The following is a 15,093-nucleotide window of genomic DNA, read 5'->3' on the forward strand; positions in this document are numbered from 1 at the left end:
CACAAATATCTCTGTTCATTCCCAAAACTGCCCTGTTGTGTAATAATCCCCTATCCAATATAGGGGATTATTATGAGATGCCCCAATCCCATCCACTTTGACATTCGCTTCTTTCTGGATTCACAGGTCAGAACTGTCCCAACTAAATGGAGACGTTGTAGTTATGCAGCCATTAAAAAAATATATTTTTTTTTACAATTTCAAGTATCATATGTTCTGTATTTAAATCTATTTTAAATAGTAACTGCTTTTATTTGTGGTTTGGTTTCACCATTTGCAAGGTACAGTAGGTGTCGCATAAAAAAACCCTTTGGTACGTTTTTCTACTAAAAGAGATAAATGAGGCTCCTGTAACTGAGTTCAAGAAGCACAGAAGATACAGTGGTGTGAAAAACTATTTGCCCCCTTCCTGATTTCTTATTCTTTTGCATGTTTGTCACACAAAATGTTTCTGATCATCAAACACATTTAACTATTAGTCAAAGATAACACAAGTAAACACAAAATGCAGTTTTTAAATGAGGGTTTTTATTATTTAGGGAGAAAAAAAATCCAAACCTACATGGCCCTGTGTGAAAAAGTAATTGCCCCCTGAACCTAATAACTGGTTGGTCCACCCTTAGCAGCAATAACTGCAATCAAGTGTTTGCGATAACTTGCAACGAGTCTTTTACAGCGCTCTGGAGGAATTTTGGCCCACTCATCTTTGCAGAATTGTTGTAATTCAGCTTTATTTGAGGGTTTTCTAGCATGAACCGCCTTTTTAAGGTCATGCCACAACATCTCAATAGGATTCAGGTCATGACTTTGACTAGGCCACTCCAAAGTCTTCATTTTGTTTTTCTTCAGCCATTCAGAGGTGGATTTGCTGGTGTGTTTTGGGTCATTGTCCTGCTGCAGCACCCAAGATCGCTTCAGCTTGAGTTGACGAACAGATGGCCGGACATTCTCCTTCAGGATTTTTTGGTAGACAGTAGAATTCATGGTTCCATCTATCACAGCAAGCCTTCCAGGTCCTGAAGCAGCAAAACAACCCCATACCATCACACTACCACCACCATATTTTACTGTTGGTATGATGTTCTTTTTCTGAAATGCTGTGTTACTTTTACGCCAGATGTAACGGGACACGCACCTTCCAAAAAGTTCAACTTTTGTCTCGTCGGTCCACAAGGTATTTTCTCAAAAGTCTTGGCAATCATTGAGATGTTTTTAAGCAAAATTGAGACGAGCCATAATGTTCTTTTTGCTTAAAAGTGGTTTGCGCCTTGGAAATCTGCCATGCAGGCCGTTTTTGCCCAGTCTCTTTCTTATGGTGGAGTCGTGAACACTGACCTTAATTGAGGCAAGTGAGGCCTGCAGTTCTTTAGATGTTGTCCTGGGGTCTTTTGTGGCCCCTCGGATGAGTTGTCTCTGCGCTCTTGGGGTAATTTTGGTCGGCTGGCCACTCCTGGGAAGGTTCACCACTGTTCCATGTTTTTGCCATTTGTGGATAATGGCTCTCACTGTGGTTCGCTGGAGTCCCAAAGCTTTAGAAATGGCTTTATAACCTTTACCAGACTGATAGATCTCAATTACTTTTGTTCTCATTTGTTCCTGAATTTCTTTGGATCTTGGCATGATGTCTAGCTTTTGAGGTGCTTTTGGTCTACTTCTCTGTGTCAGGTAGCTCCTATTTAAGTGATTTCTTGATTGAAACAGGTGTGGCAGTAATCAGGCCTGGGGGTGACTACAGAAATTGATATTGAAATTGAAAATTGAAATTGATAAACCACAGTTAAGTTATTTTTTAACAAGGGGGGCAATCACTTTTTCACACAGGGCCATGTAGATTTGGAGTTTTTTTTCTCCCTTAATAACGTAAACCTTCATTTAAAAACTGCATTTTGTGTTCAATTATGTTATCTTTGACTAATAGTTAACGGTTTTTGATGAGCAGAAACATTTAAGTGTGACAAACATGCAAAAGAATAAGAAATCAGGAAGGGGGCAAATAGTTTTTCACACCACTGTATTCAGATGGGTTTGTAACAAAGTATTTATTCTATATGTAAATGGTAATAATGCATGCAATGGTAATTCCCTATGACTTGCAGCTTTCTCATTGCAGATGTTTGATAGTGGGCAAAATCTATGCCGAGTCCTTGAAGCTTAAGTAGTAAGCATGAGAAGCAGGACAAGCTGAACACTTATCAGTATAGCTTCACAATCCAAGCATGCAAACCAGAATGCCAGAGAAATTACATTTTCTTTAGATTTAACTCTTTCACTACTGGCAGCGGGTTTTGGTTTTTTCTTTTTTCTTTACTGCAGCTACAGTTGTACCAATATGTAGATGTATGAGTAGGTTGTAAGATGCAAAATTTAATATAAAAAATATATTTCTTTTGTGGGACATTTGTGACCAAGGGGTATAGCACAGTATTCACTTAAAACAGGCTACAGTCAAATTAATAACATATATTAAACTACATTTTTACCCTGTTACTAAAGTTTTCTGGAGGTCTTCCTACTTTAGTGTTATTAAACTACATTTTTACCCTGTTACTAAAGTTTTCTGGAGGTCTTCCTACTTTAGTGTCCCAAAGACAGTGGGAGGGGTTTAGTCCTTTAAATCATACCTAGAAGCCTGCCCCCATTAGATTGACTGTGCTCTGCCACCAGCCTTATTCGACAGCAGCAAGCTGGAATTTGAGAGTAAATCTTTGCTGAAATATAAAAAGCCATGGGCTGCATCACTGATAAATTTCAGATGGAGAACTGAGAGTTGAGAAAAATATGAAAGCAGTGTAAATAAGATTATATTGCAGGTATGGGGCCTATTGTCCAGAATGCTCGGGACCTGGGGTTTTCCGGATAAGGGGTCTTTCCGTAATTTGGATCTTCTACCTAAAGCCTGCTAAAAATTTTATTTAAACAGTAATTAAATCCAATAGGATTGTTTTGCCTCCAATAAGGATTAATTATATCTTAGTACCTTGTACTTGATCCCAACTTTTTTATTATTACAGAGAAAAAGGAAATCATTTCTAAAAATGCAAATTATTTGATTATTAGATTCGAGTCTATGGGACATGGCCTTTCTGTAATTCGGAACTTTCTGGATAATGGGTTTCCGGATAAGGGGTCCGATACCTGTATAATAATTTTTATTGGTGCAGAATTATAATGTGTTAATGATCTGGAGTCTTCATTTCCCCAATTTTTGTTTTGTTCTAGCTGTTTCCTGGGAACATAGACAATGATGGAAGGAAGGCAAACCTATTTAGCCCACCAATCTCTGCTCGGTTCATCCGCATATATCCTGTGACATGCCGTGTTGCCTGTACTCTTCGCTTTGAGCTCTATGGCTGTGAACCAAGTGGTAATAAGTAAATTTTTTTTTTTTTGAGCAATTATGCTTTTTTTATTGTATCATTGCCAGTCTAATGCTTTGCACAAGGTTTGGCTTTGCTAATTCACTCAACAAATTTAAGCTTCTTTCAACGCTTTGTTGTGTACAGTTTTGTCCAGTGTCTCCATCTAATGGCGGTCAATGAAATTGCGAAGTGCATTATAAGTTGCATTTACTGTAATGCACACGATTTTAAAAGTGATTGCTTAGATCTAATGTACCAAATATATGTGTTTAAAAAAAAAAAAAAAAAAGTGAGGATGTCATAGAGCTCATGGTGATATATAGCCCAGATGTAGTGGTTGGCCAACCAGCAGTTCTGTAGTTTAGATGGGAAATTTGTCTGACATTTAGGGGCACATTTACTAAGACACGAATTCGAATCCGAATTGGAAAAATCCGATTGGAAAACAAACATTTTGCGACTTTTTCGTATTTTTTGCGATTTTTTTGGCGCCTTTACGACTTTTTTCGGAAATTGTCGCGACTTTTTCGTTACCAATACGATTTGCGCGAAAAAACGCAAGTTTTTCGTGGCCATTACGATGCGCTCGTATCTTGTCGCGACTTTTTCGTATTGAGCGCTCGTAAGCGGCGGGCGAAACTTTCAGACTTAGCATGATTTTGGAAGCCTCCCATAGGACTCAATGGTACCCTGCAGCTCCAACCTGGCCCAAGTAAAGTCACCATACTGAAGCTTGAACGAATCCGAATCTTTCGTACTCGGCACGAAGGCTACGAAAAAGTCGCGACAAAATACAAGCGCACCGTAACGGCTACAAAAAACTCGCGTTTTTTCGCGCAAATCGTATTGGTAACGAAAAAGTTGCGTCAATTTTCCGAAAAAATCGCCAAATACCGATCATTACGAAAAAAACGCAATCGGACGCATTCGGCCGGTTCGTGAGTAAGTAAATGGGCCCCTTAGTCTGTGTCTTGGAGCACCCATTTACCCTTAGTGTTAGTTCTTTAAAATCTATTAGCATACTTTCCATTCTTTAATATCAGAAAAGGGTGGGCACACACACGCACATAATGAGGGAGTCTCCCGGATCAAGATCAGTGGAGTAGCTGAGCTATCTTACATCACACACATGGGAATAGTGAGCGAGCTGGGACACTCAATATGTGCTACTAGAACCAGGAGCTCCCTAGTCTTTACCCCAACAGGATTGTGGATTCTATTAGCCTTTACCTCCTCTGAGGTAAACAATTTTGTGGTCGATAGAAGAAGGTCTTTGGCCAACTGAGAAAAAAAAAATCCATATTTGAAATATGGAGAAACTTTATTTATTTTCTTTAATCCTTTAAACAGTCTAATGGCTCGCCACTTAAGTCAGAGGGGAATCATGGGCAAGAAAAAAAATTACCTGGGTATCGACAACTTTTATATTAGTTATAATTTGTGTGGCTTGTTAATTTGTGTTTAATTTGCCAAAAGTAGTTACACAGATATAAACTTGTTGCTTGATGTTCCCTTTTATTGTTTACATTTGATACTGCTTTACATGTCATGCTTGCAGTGGCCTTGTGATGCTGAGCACTGTCCTTTCTCCCACCTTTCTATGAACTGCTGTGTTACAGTGTATTTCAACATGGTAGGTTGCTCTGACCCTCTTGGAATGAAAACACAAGTGATTTCTGATAAGCAAATAAAAGCATCCAGTGTTTACAAGACTTGGGGCATTGATGCGTTTACATGGCACCCACACTATGCCCGTTTGGACAAGATCGGCAAGACCAATGCTTGGACTGCACTTGAAAATAACCAGGAACAATGGTTGCAGGTATGGGGTATATGAGCAAAAAACACAGTTAAAATTGAAAGCTCAATTTGCATTTATTAGACTGGGAAGTAGCTACTCTTTATTTATCTTGTGTTTATGAAAAGGTAACATTTACCCTCATTTTGACATGAGATTGTTCAGTTGGGCCTGTGTAGAAAAGTTGCATAAATTTTATCTAAGCTGCAAACAGTAAATATACATGTAGTGTGTTTTTTTACACAAACATTCCTAATTCCCCAGATGGAAAGGAACCTACATTGCTCTGCCAAACTATTTCCCAATATCCATGTTCTAGTAAGGAATACAGTTATAATTGTTATCCTTCTTTAACACCATGCTATAGTTGCTCAAGTTTTTTGACAGTAGATTATGTAAAAATGCACGGCATGCATTGGCAGTTCATAACTCTTACCTTAGCCACTGATTTACCTTAGCCACATCAGTGCTTTAAATTCATGTCTATCAGGCTGTGTGGGCTCGCTGAGACCTCAGCAAATAAGTCAGCTGGCACCATCATATAAAGCTGTGTTAACTGCCCACATTTGTTTAGTTTTCTCACTGGCTGCTGTGCTCATAGGTCCTGTAGCCTTTGAAAATGTTAGCCTATAAGAGCCTGACAGCTTGTTAGGGAGAGTTATAGAACTGATCTGATATTGTTTAAAAGGCGCACTGTATCCTAAATGTCCAAGCAATATTGTGGTTAGTACAGAGGAATATACAATATATGCTGGCATAGCATAATAATATATAGTATAGTATATATATCCTTGTGCCATTCATAGCCCTGTTCAACTGGAGGCCACCCCTTATGATATCAAACCACCCCTCCCTCAACTGTGAGAATATGCCCTCTGTTCTGAACAATGCCCACAGGCAATACACAATAATAAACACCCCCCGACCTGCATAAAAAAATCTCTTAATCAGTGCTTTTGCTTCAGAATACTGTATGATAGTGTTATTTACTGGCTCTCATCATGCATTAGTGACATCAGGACATTGCTTAGTGCTGCTTCAGACATGGCAGTAAAACATGCACATACTGATGAATGGGTGGGACTGTATAAACACTAAAGGGATAATTGTGCTCTCTGGTGTCCTATAACCAAGATAATGGGGCTATTTTTCTTCCTTCTTCCATGGCATCTTCTAAATCTGGCCTTCATGTTATCCTCACTGTCTGCTGATGTTCCTTCTTGGAGGATGGGGGGGATGACACACCCTCTTTATTAAGAAATCCAGACTCCAATCAGCATTAGGTCCACACCATCCCATTTAGGAGGCTACAGAGGCCCCCACTGACAGCATATTGCAAGTTCATTTTTTTCTACCCCTTCTATAATTTTTGCTAGTCAGAGAAGGGCAGGCCTGTGGCTATGTATGTAGCAAATGACAGATGCAAACTGTCCCTTATTTTCAGTAAATTGATTCAGCATGCAGAATTAAATTGTCACTGTCTGTTCCCATGATGTGTATGTATGTATGTATGTATATCTTTATTTATAAAGGGCTACTTATGTACGCTGCGCTGTACAGTAGAATACATTAATACAAACAGGGGATTATTAAGATAATAATAGATAAATACAAAGTATAACAATAAATACAGATAGATACAAGCTAAATACAGTTGCAATAAGTTAAGAGTCAAAGACACACAAGGATGGAGGTCCCTGCCCCGTAGAGCTTACAATCTATATGGGAGGGTAACTTACAGACACAAATAGGCAAATACAGTATAAGTGCTGTAGGTCACAGTGGGTGACACTATAATATAAGTGTTGATTCCCAGATTGCCTATGTTAATATTAAAAAGCTGCTTGGGCACATTATGCCCCTTTTATCACTATATACTTATACAGCCCTGCCATTAAGTGTCTAATCTGCCCTCATGCTATTTATAAACTACAACCCCCAGAACCCCAAGATATCCTATAATTGGTTATACACAATCTTCTCCTTTGCTTACAGAAATATTATGGGGAGGCAAACAAGCTCTCGTAGATCTTTTTTGCTAGTTATACTAAGCTTTGTCTGTATAGAATGAAAGTAAGTACAGGTACAAGAGACATATTTAGAGCAGGAATTACTTTCTGTGGTAATATAGAAATATAATTTAAAGTACTGGCATTAGCCTTTAGTTGGCCACTGTGTTAGGGGTGTTTTAACACACTAGTATGTGATCAATTTCTTTGTTGTCTTAAAGGGATAGTATGCTCTCCATCTATGAATAAATATTCCTGAACATATATACATTGTATGATATTTATGCAAAGCAGAAGCAGGGTATTTTGTGATCTGCTTGGGCTGATTTCCAAACATGGCCAGTAGAGGGCACTGTTTTATTAGACTGTAGACAAGATTTTTGTTCTTTTTGTCAGCAACCAGTGTTGCAGTTCCTATTCATAAAATTATAAAAATGTTGTAACTACAGTTATATGTTGTGTTGCCCTAATGTTTAATGATTGTTTGTTTTCTGTCATACATAAAGTCTAATGGCACACAGCTATTTTATTTGTTTTATATTCATGGTCAAAATCCCAAAAATTCCTGCCAAGTGACATCGGTGCAAACTAGCTAGTACAGGTATGGGATCTATTATCTAGAAACCTGTTATCCAGGTTTCTCCCATAGTCTCCATTTTAATTAAGGATGCACTGAATCCAGGTTCCCGTTTGGGATTTGGCGTTTTTCAGCAGAATTCGGATTTGATGAATCCAGGTGCCTGGCCAAACCAAATGTGAATCTTTATAATCACGTGATTTTTTTGTCATGTAAATATAGATGTTGAAATTTTTTCACCGCACACTGTGTGCATGGTTCTCTTTAACCCTCCCTGAGTTCAGTGCTGAACTGCATATTTCCCTGAATCCGTGCCTCTGGTCCAAAGCTAATCGGAGTACAGGGGCTGATTTTTGCTTCCATTTTTTCACAGGATGAGAATCCGCTCCATGTGGCTTAAGCCTTAGACTAAGGGGCAGATTTGTGGGGGTCAAAAAAGTGCAACACAGATGATTAGAGGCAACATTTCGCATCTTTCTGGTCTCTGGTTTAGAAAGTGTGGAAAAAGTAGATTTTGTTTCCTCTATTCCCCTATAGTTCCTCTGTAGTTTCTATGGTGAAGTGTGGTGACTTCTGTTTTCATTTTTTTAAAAATATGCTGCAAAGACTAATGGTCGAAATAACACCTCAGAAACTGGTGAAGTTTCAAGCTATTTTATTATCTCCTTACTACTTGTTCTCCGATATGAAGCTACCCCTGGTCTCAAACAAAAAGAGAGCTTACAGAACTACTTGTATGTACCTACTGTTAATACATGGGTAAAACACATAAATAGGAAAAAATGTAAACTGTATGTAAAAGACTTATAAATAAAATAAAACTTTACAACACCAAAGCATTAGAAAATGGGTTTTCCGCCAAGAAGTTTTGCCTAAAATAACATTTTTATTACAAAGGGGATTTAGTTACTGTTTGTCTGCTCTTAGAACTTATATGCATATATGTGCTCATATGTAAGAATAAGGGCTGCCATATTGCTTACCCAAATGTAAATGCTCAACATTGCTGCACTGGGTGCTAAAGCATGGTGCTGTCAAACATTTTGCATGTTATAAATGGTATACACATACATCCATTGAAGCCTTCACCAAATAATGCCTTGGAGGGCTGCATATGATTGCTGCCTTGCTCTGTCTATTGTAAAATGTAGAACTTTAGATTTAACATCTAAAGTAACGTCTAAAATGGGAAGGGTCTGTGTTTGTATTAACGGGAAGTATCAAATGCAGAAATGCCAAAATAACTTTAAAAAGCCTAGCCAGAGGCTGTGAATTGGTTGAGAAAGGACTGGTTAAGCGAATTTGTAGGTCGCTGCTGCTGTTGCACCATGGCTGCTGACTGCTTGTGTCTCAGCTGATGGCGTGCGGTTGCTCGCTGTCTCTTTGGCAGTTGATTGTGCATAACTACTCACTGTCTCACTGCGGTATTATCATGGTGTCAGGGTTCTTCGTCTCTTTGGCAGTTGTTATTGGACCTTGCCTACATTCCCTGATACTTGCTCATACAGTTCTGCATCTTCCTGACAGCTTATATCCTCTTCTGACTGCTTTGCTATAGTACTGCAAATGGACTAATTAAGTGGCACGTTCGCATTTGGTCTGGACCACCTCGGCAGCTCTTGCTTAGCACTTATTTGATGGAGCAATTCTTTATCCTTGTACATAGACTTTTGTCCAACTTTGGATAGGATGCTAAACTGACATGTTATAGAAAAACGGTCATAATAATATCTAGTTTCTAGTAAATGTAAGAATAAAGTGCTTCCATACCTGAGCAATGCTATGTAGCAGTGGGTGTCAGCCCAAGAGGTGCTTCCCAGCTTCATAGACAAAACAGAAGTGATTCACTAAAATGTTTTTGTTAATAATGGGTATATTTGTGTAATACAGAGGCCTTTAGTTTGGCCACTGGAAGGCACTGTTTCATTGGAGTCCACAGATGAGGTTTAACTGGTTTTGGTGAGGTAGTACAGCATTGTAACCCCCCCTTCATAAATAGATACATGTTCAGAACAATATAGTTCAAAATGTTGTACCCTATAATATCAATCTTAAAACAATGTGACATCCAATTCTACTTAGAAGTAAGATTTATTTTGCATTTACCTACTATTCTTTCTCCCAAAGCCAACACTGTGTCAGTAATGGAAGCCTGTGATGTCTGGAATGCTGTTTCAGCTTAGAAACAGATGTTATCAATGTGGCAGTTTCATTCCAAACTCTGCGGCCCTTTTGCTACTGACTGCAGTATTGCAGAGTTCCTTTAGTCTTTCCTTGGGGTTATAACCCTGAGTGCTCTTGTTTGCCAGGACTTCTATTGCCAGGTTGTCTCCATTGCCCTCTCTGATCCCTGTCCTTGCATGACCTTTGGATTGCAGTGGTCCTCACAAATATCTTTCTGTGCAGGATCTGTCACTTTACATCAATCTGAAATTAATTAAACTGTGACTGTCATGCATACAAATCTATTATTTTAATACTTGACAGTCTGTCAAAGCTGAAGTTGACATACATGTATAGAAGGTTGTGCAATAAGGCCAGGATTGCCCTAACTGCCTGACCCAATCTGCGCAATCATGACCCTGTTTAAATAAATGAATCCTTTACAAAACATAACTTAAATTCTTTAGGCATCTGGATTAATGTATAACATTCTGAAATACTAGAGAATCATACTTTTGTATTTCTTATCAATTTACACCACTCTTTCTTCTGCAGATTGACCTCCGAATTCCTAAGAAGATCTCTGGCATTATTACACAGGGTGCAAAAGACTTTGGGAATATTCAGTATGTGGAATCATTCAAAGTGGCTTACAGCGACGATGGCAACACCTGGAAGATTTACAAAGACAGCAGGACAAAAGCAGATAAGGTATTATTGCGACTAATGCTGTCTGAGCACATTCAAAGGCAGAAATGCTGAACAGTGTGCTTTTTTTTTTTTTTGAGAGTATCCCTGTGTAATTTCGGGGCTTTGACCTCAAATTATTTCCCATTATCCCTTTTTTCTTTGATTCTTACCCTCCTTTTTATACTTCTTACACCACTGTGTTTCTGGCTATGCTAAGAGGGTAATGTAATAAAAGGTGCAAAGTTTGCTATGGTCATAGCCATTAAATTCTACCTGTGTGGCCAGAAAATCTAGCCCGCTGTTGCCTCCTTTGTGTATTGGAAACAAACCTGGAATACATAATTTTTCTTACTTCTGTTCAGATCTGCTCAAATAGCCCACTAAGTAAGTGGATCAGCCATCCGTGTTAGACAATATTCGATTGTTCAGAAAAATGTGGGGGAAAATAATTTAATTTAATTTCTGAATTTCATAACTTATAACTTTACCAATTCATTTAGAGTGGGTCCCATCACAGCATTATCTGCTTTCAGAAAGCCCTTTCCTGGGATTACAGTGTTAAGCTGTCTCCGTTTCCTCTTAAAGGACTGCTTGGGGGGCGATAAATGACATTTGCAGTTGCCAGCTTAAATCTGATCTATCTATTTAAACATTCAGTCTCGATTTTCACTTGCTGCCACACTCCATAAACACTATGAAGTAGCAGATGACTTTTCACATCAGTGTATATTTGTTCCATTGGAAAATGTGTACATGCCGCTGGGGTGTATTTCCAATGTCCAGTGCAGGTCTGGCAGAAACCAGTAAGGGACATAACTATATCCTTTTTTTTTTTTTGGCTGCCATTCTTGACTTGGCCCTTGTAAAAAGTCTAAAGTGAGAAGCAATAACCTGTTTATTTTCAACATAAACATATTTTTAAAAAATGTTTAGTGGTTTTATAGTTTTTTGTAAATAGGAAAGGAATACCTTTATATTCTCTGCAATGCTGGTTCTGATTCCTGAAACAATGCTGTAGAAGCCGCTGATGTAAGAGGAACTGCAGTGGATGTTTCACAAATTAAAAATGATACCCAACCAAATATTTTCTTTCCAACTGCAAACAACTTACTCATGCTGTGATTTTCTGACAGATCACTCAGCAGAGTCAATCAGGGTGGGTGTGCTTTAAAAAAAGGAGTTGCCAAAACAGGCTTCTATTATTGGCCCTCCACCATACAGGCCAGAAAAATTCCGGTACCACAGAAGTTGGACTGCACTGCTCTATAGCACGATCAAGTTGTTAGCAAATGTTAGGTTGAGGGAGCACACTAATAAGCCATTTATCTCATGAAAGGGTGGAGATACCCTTTAATTAGGTGGAAGCAGTATTTGTGTAATGTACTCCCAATGATCTGTAAGCATTGCTGTCCTTCTAAAGTGCTTCTAGTGATGCTATTGGGGCCCCTTTCATCCCACTGTGTTACAGGAATACAGACCTATAAAACCGATTGTATTTTGACATGTAATTTAAGCTTCAAGTACCATGAGTCATGCACTTGATACCAGCTGTTTAACCTCAATATACAAGCAGATGTGCGTGGGGAAGAGAATCGCATAATATGCTTTACGCTTTATTCTTTTGCAGATCTTCCTTGGAAACAATGACAACTATTCTCACAAAAAGAACCTTTTTGATGTGCCATTCTCTGCCCGTTTTGTGCGTGTTCTTCCTCAGTCTTGGCATGAGCGCATCACACTTCGAATGGAACTCCTGGGCTGTGATGATTAAAAGTAGCCCAAGTGGTTGGCGACTGCAGTGTCCCAGAATCAAACCTTCTCTTATCACTGTCTCCTTTATTTAATGCACCTGCTGACTACTAAAATTCCCCTTAATTGTGACCTAAATCTGTGTTTAGGGGTGGGGTGTCCCATTGGCATTCTTTTGACACTCCAGAATATGACCTGTAGTGGAGAAGTCATTTATCCCTCAGTGGAACATGGAGTGTCTCAACTAGAAAGCAATGTCAAGCCGAGTCAATGGCACAATGAAGGCATAGGCCCTTGCCTAAGATGGGCCCTGTAGCTGTACATCAGGGGTGTCATTTTATGGCACACCAGCTATTTGAACTACAACATCTAGCATTTACCACAGCAGGCTCTGTCAGACAGTGCTTGTTGTAGTTGAACAAACGCTGGAGGGTCATATATATTGCACATTATTGGTTTACCTCATTTGCTGCAGCTAAAAGCCAATTCCATACTTTTCTGGGATATCTTTGTTTAATTTGGGGGCTCCGACCTTGAATTATTGCCCAGGGTCCCCCATTTTTCTAATTCTTGCCCTTCTTTTTATACTTCCAGTATTCACTGATCAGATCTCAACAGCCTTATAGGCCATGCCGAGGGTAATGTAATAAATTGTGCAAAATTTGCTCAGGTCTAGTTGCCTATAGTAACCAGTAAATGCTACACGCTCATAGGTTATTGTGGCTGACTAGACCAGTAGCACACTTTGCACCTTTTATCTTATTACCCCTAATCACATGTACTCATGCACATACCTTTCCCTGTATGATCCATTTTATCCCCTTATGCACATTGTTTCCCCCCTTACCAATTCAGTATTTTAAAGATTGACAATTAATATTGTAACCATTGGGTGTACTAAGCTTTCCTAATTTTGTTTGTATTTTTTTTTTTAAAATCCAATTTAATTATTTGTTTTTTTTGTTAACTTGCACAATTGTTTTGGCTTATGATGTTCTTTGTGCTTAATATATAAAGATATGACCAACCTGTGACTCCCTAGCTCCTATTGAAGGCTCGCATATCTAGAAAGTCATTGCATTTACAGAGGTCTTATTGTTTTTTCCTCTTTCCTGTGGTTGAGCGATGCTATGTATTGGTTAAGCTATGTAAAAAATGCACGCTTTTAAGATCAGTAAGGCATGTGAACACACAGGTTTCCTATTCTGAACTGTGTCTACCATGGGACAGCTCTCTGCTTCTTAACCCTGGAGAGGCGTTTCACTACTTCTTCACATATTGATAAGAGAACCACAGATACTAAATCAGATATATTACCATTACCATACACAGGGCTTTTATTTCTCACATATTTGCTTTATTCAAAAGTTATCTCTCAGCCATAGTCTTATCTGTAGCACAAATAGGTTTTAGGCACTTTTCCATTGCAGTCCTTGAGAGCCTGAGCAGACGGTCAGCGTTTGGTCTGCTTCTCTCAGCCTGTGTATTTTCTTCAGGTTGAGGTTAGTGCCATACAGGGCTGATTTAGCCCCTACCTGGTACCGGCCTGTTACCTTGCCTGATACTTTGCCCACGCCTGGAAGCATTGTCTTCGTCCAGGTGCAGACAAAAGTGGTGGCTATCAGCTAATAAAATGCAAGACTTTGCATCTCCAGACAATTCTTCTGGGAGCAGGCAATGTTGGAGACTGGTGCCAGCATAGGGGCTGATTCTTGCCCTGCATTTCCCGCAGGCGGAGAATCGGCCCAATGTGGCACTAGCCTAAGAGAAGCAGATCGGCTGCTTTCACATTTTGGCCCGACCTCGGCTCCATGTACCTCCCATCAGGTGGAAGCTGTACTTATCAATGCAGATACACAGGGATGAGAAAGGGAACGGGACCTGCTTCTTTTAGAAATGGTTATTGGTGTAATTTGGTTAAGATACTTGGTGAAACGTTTTAACAAAGCATCCGCAGGCCCCTGATTTTAGTCCAGCTTCAAGAGCTCTACAATATACCCATTAAAAAGATAAATCTGTTTATAATTGGTGGTGGCAATGTGGTTACTCCTACTATTTTCTTTTCACCACTTATGGTGACTTTCTTTTGATGTAGCAAAAATCTTACATTCTTGAACCAATGGGTAGGATTTACATTTACTTTTTACTCTTTACATTTAGTTTTGAAAAGGTCCTGAAAGTGCACCTTACAGAGGAATTTGTAGATGGAATTCTATAGATAAGGAAAAGCATGCAAGAAAGGAAGGTTTAGGGCAGGGGCGGATTGTCTGCTTTCCTTCACCTGTGTTTTGTTCACACCAGATTAACTTTCATGCACTCACTCACAGTCCCAGCTTCAGTCTATGTGTAACTAGATGGATCAGGTATTGGTGCAAAAATGCATTTCTATATGTGCTCTGTTTAGCTCCATACAGGAGTGAGCAATTGAAAGCTGCTTTCCTCCACCTGTGTACAGAATGTAGGCGGAGAAAAGTGGTCAATCTACTATGTGTGCCCCTCCCCTTAGGGTTAGGAAATGGCAGTGGATATTGTAACAAGTCTGTTAAGGTCCCCATACACGGGCCGATAGCAGCTGCTGATATCTGTCCCTTGGACTGATTCGGCAGCTAATCGGCCCGTGTATGGGCACTTCCGACGGGCCTGCCCAACCGATACCTGGCCTGAAATCGCCCAGATCTCGATCGTTCGGGTTAGAAAATCTAGTCGGATCGGGGACCGCATCGGCTTGGTGATGTGGTCCCCGGACCG

At 39.5% G+C, this 15,093-nt stretch overlaps 1 protein-coding gene across 2 annotated transcripts in view; it reads left to right on the plus strand.

Moving 5' to 3' along the window:
* mfge8 (milk fat globule-EGF factor 8 protein) overlaps positions 1–13,386 on the plus strand; it is a 37,990-nt gene extending 24,604 nt beyond the window's left edge. The window contains exons 7-10 of one of the 2 annotated variants that reach the window (XM_012958774.3): positions 3,220–3,364; positions 4,997–5,181; positions 10,462–10,617; positions 12,224–13,386. In XM_012958774.3, coding sequence (XP_012814228.1) covers positions 3,220–3,364; positions 4,997–5,181; positions 10,462–10,617; positions 12,224–12,367 — 630 coding nt within the window. In that variant the 3' untranslated portion in view covers positions 12,368–13,386. Of the gene's footprint in view, positions 1–3,219; positions 3,365–4,978; positions 5,182–10,461; positions 10,618–12,223 lie in introns of both variants that reach the window. The other variant, NM_204070.1, reaches the window with a different exon arrangement.
* Positions 13,387–15,093: the final 1,707 nt, after the last annotated feature.

Source organism: Xenopus tropicalis, chromosome 3 (genome assembly GCF_000004195.4).
Source record: "Xenopus tropicalis strain Nigerian chromosome 3, UCB_Xtro_10.0, whole genome shotgun sequence".
NCBI lineage: Eukaryota > Metazoa > Chordata > Amphibia > Anura > Pipidae > Xenopus > Xenopus tropicalis.